Source organism: Anneissia japonica, unplaced genomic scaffold, assembly GCF_011630105.1.
Source record: "Anneissia japonica isolate Jap-2015-1 unplaced genomic scaffold, ASM1163010v1 scaffold287634_len692169_cov176, whole genome shotgun sequence".
Classification (NCBI taxonomy): Eukaryota; Metazoa; Echinodermata; class Crinoidea; order Comatulida; family Comatulidae; genus Anneissia; species Anneissia japonica.
In genome coordinates, this window is record NW_022739883.1 from 68,871 (window position 1) to 75,938 (window position 7,068).

General features: G+C 33.0%; 1 protein-coding gene across 4 annotated transcripts in view; it reads left to right on the plus strand.

Moving 5' to 3' along the window:
• Positions 1 to 451: 451 nt before the first annotated feature.
• Positions 452 to 7,068, plus strand: part of LOC117118071 (BAI1-associated protein 3-like) — a 37,366-nt gene continuing 30,749 nt past the window's right edge. For 2 of the 4 annotated variants that reach the window (XM_033262559.1, XM_033262560.1), the window contains exons 1-5: positions 452 to 595; positions 739 to 1,102; positions 1,982 to 2,072; positions 4,173 to 4,277; positions 6,393 to 6,500. In XM_033262559.1, the coding sequence (XP_033118450.1) occupies positions 852 to 1,102; positions 1,982 to 2,072; positions 4,173 to 4,277; positions 6,393 to 6,500 (555 nt within the window). In that variant the 5' untranslated portion in view covers positions 452 to 595; positions 739 to 851. The remainder of the gene's footprint in view (positions 596 to 738; positions 1,103 to 1,981; positions 2,073 to 4,172; positions 4,278 to 6,392; positions 6,501 to 7,068) is intronic. The other 2 variants (XM_033262561.1, XM_033262562.1) reach the window with 1 other exon arrangement.

Genomic DNA, 7,068 nt, shown 5'->3' on the forward strand with positions numbered 1-7,068 from the left:
CCGATCTTCTTTCACATGAAGAATTGTTTAGTTTCTCTCAAATATACGGGTAAAGGTTGTGGGGGCGGGGAGTATAAGTGCATATATTTGTCTACAACTGATTTTGCTGAGCAAAAATCTGGGAAAATCGCAACTTGAAAGTGCGTGACCTACTTTTAGTAAGCCTATATTACAGTTCGCGGCTACGTGAAAAATAATGTTGTACGTGGATCACTTATCAGCAAATTTAAAACATTTTTTTCGGTGTGCTTAATTGGAATAATTAATCGTTTCCCTTCAAAATTACTTTAGCTAAGCCTCTTTTTCATATCTATATTGGGCAAATTATATTATTACACGTCCAAAAAAGTGGAAAATATTTTGTCGCGGTTTTTTGTGTTGTTAGACGGGTAAAGCGTTTTCTTTTTCTATGCTTTGCTTCGTAGATTTATTCAAAATATATTCTCCTGAACTTGACACGCAGCCAGGAAATGCATGACTAATAACATATTACAGCATTTACATTCTGAGAGACAGAAATAGGATGATACGGAGAATTTAAGCCACATATTGAAGAGCAACTCACTTGTGTAAGAACGACAAAGACACCTTCGAGGTAGGTCGAGATGCTTAATCTATTTGAATTTTTAATTTGTAATTTTGATTCTGTAATGATAAATAGCATTGTATAGTTTCGATCACCGATTCAGCGTGTATGTGTATACAACTTAAAAGTCCCCAAAATTTTCTTCTGTATAGGAAAAAAAACTTGGAAACTACCAACCCACTAAAAACCACTAAAAAAGCACGTGCAACATTTGTTTACAGTATAAAACTTTTAAAGGAAGTGGTATCTGATTGGTTGGAAGAAGATGAATTCTACAACGATAACAATAGACGTCAATACTGCCTACGCGATACGAAGAGCAGCCAGACGGTCGGTGCGGAACGTTCGGGGAAAGATTTACAAAACACGGAATCACATTAGGGCTCAAATAAACTATCGCAAAAACATGTTTCGACAGGCTGCTAAGAAGAGGGCCCGGACAATGATTTTGTCAATTGTAGCCCCATACCCAGAGAACGATATCGATATTGTATCATCAAATTATAGCAATGACAGGTGAGATAATTGTTTTGTTTATTTTTGTGCCTGGGCTATCTGCGAATGATAGAGCGGTGCAAGCCTCTCTCTCTCCTCCCATCCGGTTTCAAGTTGATTCCGGATTTGATAGGCTAGCGTAGGTCATTGGCCAGATGCCTAACTGGACTTTGTCCTATCAATTCCAACACTTATTTTCACAAGGCATATGATTATAGGACCTAGTATGCAAAGTGTACATCATAATATGATTAAATACCTCAATGCCTTTTTATATGAATGACATGATTTAACACTTTTTTAAAATTTTAATTAATTTCAAATTAATAAAATCATAGGAGAGCTAGGCCCAGGCCTACGCCCTATTTAGGCAGGGCTGGCTAGGGCCTATAATTATAACATTAAGCAGGTCAAGGCCTGATATTATAATTTGGATTCTATAATCCGACTCCGATATGATATCTGTATCATAGTTGCTCTATTGAGGGAAAGTTTATGTATTTTTTTATTGTACCATTTAGTTTAGAGTGTTCTCATTGTTCCTGCCCTAATTCAGAAAGTATAATACATACTCCAAGTATCAAAGTACACGCCATCATGTTGGAATTCAATGTTTCAACATTAATAATTATGTCATCAGGAATTTGTTCAAATTCAGATTTTATTTATTGCTCTAATCCAATCAATATTATATAATAACATCTCACGTCCTCAACAATATTAGGCCTATCTGTATATCTACCTGTAGGTAAGATTTTAAATTTGGGTATTTGATTAAGTCTTTTTTGTGGATGACAAGATCTAATGATCAGCTTTACCTGATTTGCCATCGTCATTGTTGTTTCAAAAACTAATAATTATAAACAAAATTATTAAAAGAAGGAAACATTTATTTCACAGAATCAATGCAGCTGATGGGAATTTCTTTGAAAAATACTCAGAAATACAGTGTAAGCAAGAAAACAGAAATCGTCTAGATTCACAAAACCAGGTACAGTACATAATTAAAAAGCTCTTAAACTTCATCGTAATAAGTTTACTTTTTCCTCATAAAAAACGGGCAATAAATTGGTTATTCACAATGTGGACTCTGGCTATTTTGTTACATGGTGGCCATGCCTGTTCCTCACAGCAGGTGTAAAAATAAGGTTTTTCAATCACTGAACGCTCATGTTGCGGTATTTTTTTAGAACGTTAATTACATCAAGACAAATAGCGGTCTTGTATGTTAATTTTCTTCAAGTTAATTTAATAAATTATTGATGCAGAAATGATAGTCTAACAATTGTTATATTGGCCGTGAGTTTGCTTACGCCGAAGTAATCGAATCCCAACACACTGACTGGTCGACTTGGCTTTACCCTAATCTTGAAAATAACTCTTGCTATCTAATATTAATGCACTACAACCTGGCATAAGCATTGCCACTTTTTGTATATTTTCCCACCACCCTGATGAAGCAAAACACAGAGATTGATTGTAAGACCTTTTAAAATCATATGCTAATTATATGCTAATCTCATATATTAATCATATGCTAATCTTGTTGATATTAGCTCAACACAAATCAATGGGAAGACCAAGCTGTAGGATTTTAACTGGGTTTTGTTCTTCAAAGCAACATTAATCTGTTAAAGTACCGCTGTGCAGCCATGTGTGTTAATATCATCAGACAAGTACTCAAAAGTGTGATAACAATTTATACTGGTAGAAATCTAACTGTATTATAGGCCTATTCTTTTTTTTTTTGTTTTTTTTTTATCCATCAGACTTCAATATTTTAGCTTCACAATGATACCATGTTTCCTAAATGAGGCATGTTGTGGCAAAATGGCTAAGTTGTAGCAAAAATTGAAATTCAAGTTAATGGTATGTACAGATACCTGAGTATGTGATCTTTAAAATGAGGGGTCATTCATTGAATTTGGACATTTCAAGTCTTGTTAATATTGGGAAGTGAAAGTACAGCACTCCTAGAGTCAAGATAAACATTATTTTTAGTAATTGCCTCCCAAACTTATTTGTGCACACATTGTAATAGAATTAACTACCAAAAAAGCATAAAATGATGTGTTGACCATTTCTAGAACTAAGACTTTGGACATGATTAATTAGACATTAAACATTGATCTATAGTGAAAACAAAAATGTTTATTTTTAGGTCATTTGATCTATAGTGAAAACAAAAATGTTTATTTTTAGGTCATTTTTTGAGCTCCCACATTATGTTATAGCTCATTTACTCAATACTGCCCTGTGTGACAGTTAAGCATTTTGCCACAGCTTGCCTCAAATTTGGATAAAGTTCAACTTCAAAATGGGATATTAGCTACTTGCTATTTAGTTTTTATGATAGGAAGTTATAGTTGACAATATTATTTTAAAAATTGCATCATTTTATTTAGATATTAAAATGTTTACAAGTATAATCCACAATTATAAACCACAATATTTCTATGGTTTAACACTAATAATCTGTTAAAACATGGAGGAATTAGTTTAAACTAATTGCTCCATTGTTAAAACAATGTTGTTTTGTGCCTGCTCATATCCTGCAGTGCAACAGTACTGTATATCAGGAAATAATATGTACAAGTCATGAACAATCAAATACTGTAATTTTGAGTAGTGTCATACACACTAACTACCTGAATCTGAATCCAAAATTATACTTACTGAGGACCCTACTGAGAAGTATGTGTGTCAGTGTGCGCAATCGACACAAGGTTTTTATATTTATTTATCAATATTTTTATATATTTAGCTGTGTAATGACAAAAATCTTGCCGTTCATTGACATTTTGAATTCTGTTTTAGTAGTCCCCACCTAAACTAAATTTTTCAAAATTCTATAAAAAAAAATGGAGAAAAAAAAAAAAGAAAATTATATTCAAATTTAAGTCTGAAAGTGCCATTACTGGTCATCTAGAGGTGCCATAGTCATAAATATTCTTGCCTCAGCCTCAACCATGGTGGGGCTGAAGTGCGAAAGTCCCCCCTCCCCAAGCCCCTCTATTTCGAATTCCTTGATTCATCACTGATTAGTATTTTAAATCTCTGTTGATTGATTTTGTTTTGTTTTACTTTTAAGGATGATGATCACTATGAAGATGTACATGTGCCACCATCTGAACCTGAAAATTTCGATGAGGTTGATTCTAGTAGTAATAGATTGCTAAGGTGGACCAAAAAGGAGGTGGGAATGAACTCAATTTGTTTATATTTTCTGTTAGCTTTGCTTAAAAAGCTATTCAAGAATAATTAGCTCCATGCTTACAGTTTAGATCCTGACTTCCCTTTTCCATTTTCTGCAGTGTAATCCTGTGAATTAAAATATTTGTTTAGGGAAAGTACCTCAAAACATAAACCAGAAGATATTTTTAGTGCAGGTGTACAATCCGAGGTATTGCAGGAGGAACTATTACTTTTCCATGTGATTAAGATCACGTACCCATCGGTAGGAACGGATAGATTGTGTAATAATACCCCAAATATTTTCACATGTGGGATAGCAGCACTTACTGAATATAAAGTATCCATATTATTGTGAACAAGAATAGAGAGTGTATTGAAATTGCCAAGTGTGCCTCACGTTTGGAAAAAACACTTTCCTTATTAGAAAGACACCTCCAATTAAACCACCCTCTAATTAAAGACCACTTTTCTGTGGTCTCAAATTAAAATGTCTTTTAATCTTTATTATTCTATTTAGAGACCAAAGCTACTATTAAAGGCCATGGATTAAACCCGGGTCCCCAAAGTGGTTTTTAATTGGATTGAAACCTGTGCATGTTATCATGTTTGGATTCAGTATTTCAACATTAATTATGTCATCATCAGGAATTATTCCTTATTATCGTCAGGAATAGCATGTGTAGAAATCCCAAGTATCAGGAACAACACTTAATTCTGACTAGTAACCACAAGTGAATAGATAGCAATCATAAATTCCAAGCAATTTACTTCAAGAATCTAAACTTTCCCTTTTATAATGAAGTAATTATGATAGCCGCAATAGAGTGTGCGAGTATAAAATCAAAGTATATCCCATTAGAAAATAACTTTCTATTTGACTAAATTTCCACAACACTATAAGGCTTACATTCAAAAACCAGCATGAGTGACTAAAAAATGTAAATTGACTTTATAATAAATTTTTTGGAATCGACTTACTATTGCCAAATTTATGAGTAAAACTTTTATGCCTTATCTGTACTAAAGTATAAAATACAATACTCTCACATCATTCTTAATGCTAATTACTCAGTTTTGTTTTTGGGAGAGAAAACCTCATGGCTATACAAACATGTTGAGAACTGTATTCAATCAAAAAGTCCCAAATTATAATAAAATACAGTATAATTCAATTATTTTGTGTTATACAGTATATATAAGGGGTAAAGACTTTAGTCAGTTATTGGCAGATTTTTTTTCAGTTGAAAAGCTGATAACCTTAATTAGATTTACATACCTTTAAATCAATTAATTGTCAATTATTTTATATGTAATCAATGTCAATAACCTTTACTATACTGAGGAGGAGACCTAGAAGTAAATTGGTAGGTTGTAATGGACTGAAATTATCAAGGTCTCTTCCTTAGAACTTCCAGGGGTTTCCCCAAAATAGATAAAGATGCAATTGATATGACGGTGTTTAATCTTACAGGTACTTATGGAAAACCTGTTGGTAGGCACTGAATAGATCATTGGGATCACATTACCTTATTCATATTATTTTACATTACATAAAGTTTAATGATAAAAAGAACTTCATCTGTATTAAATTATTGAATGCAGATTGCCATACAGTATTAAATTTAAAGTGTTTGTTAAATTTCAATCAAGGTGTACTGTTTGGGCATGCATCACATTTTATCATAAATACTAAATACAAAGCTATGGTTTAAATAACTGGGTTTTCTTTTCTCATAAACAAATAAAAAAAAAAAACAATTCCACATCCTAAGCCTAGTTTATAAATTGTGTATGTGCAAAGAGACTAGTTTATAAATTATCATTCTATCCTGTAATTGGTGAGTTGTTAGATGTAAAAGAAAAATTTTATTTAAGAAAAATTCATTCACCATATTGTGTATGTGCAAAGAGACTAGATTATAAATCATCATTCTATCCTGGAATTGGTGAGTTGTTAGATGTAAAAGAAAAATTAAATTTAATAAAAATGCTTTCACAATATTTGTATATATGCAATATTTTAACATCATGCTAGCATAATTTTAACATCATGGCTAAAGCCTATCTACTATTTCATCTCTTTGTAACAGTTTTCTTAACTACTATCTGTTTTCAGAATGATTTTTTGTACAAGATTTCTCTGTCAGCAATTGAGAATCGACTTGGATTAGCCCCCGAGGATGAGGATATTCCATCTAATCTACTGTTTGATTATGTTAAAAATGTAAGTAACCAAAGTGATAATTTAGCATAGGATTGTTTTATATAATAACTATATAATCTATAACTTGTACTCGCACTGGATTCAATGTTAAAGGTGGGGGGGGGGGGCCTTTAGCTGGCCAAAACGGTCATGAGATGATTTTTAACTCCTTGTGCAACCTTTTTTGCTCAGCAAATTTCCAGTGGTTGGGGATGCCTGGAGGGTGCAAGCTTTTTTGAGGATATACAGCCCTACCCTCCACAGGGTGATATTATATCCTTATTTTTATATACAGTGCACCCTCCCATTTAAGACATCTCTAGTTCCAAGGTCCCTCTAATTCAAGACCACGTTTCTAAAGACCCAAATAAGTCTTCAACCTTTTAACACAAAGCTACCCCTCTAATTAGAGACCATCCCTGAGGCCACCCCAAATTTTTAGGTCCCAAATATGGTCTCGAATTGGAGTGTGAACTGATATTCTTGTATGTCAAATTATTCAAAAATGTATACAATGTTAAATTAAGACAAAGCCCACACCTAGATAAAACACCTCATGAAAAGAGCAGGTTTCCAAGAGGTGGGTGGT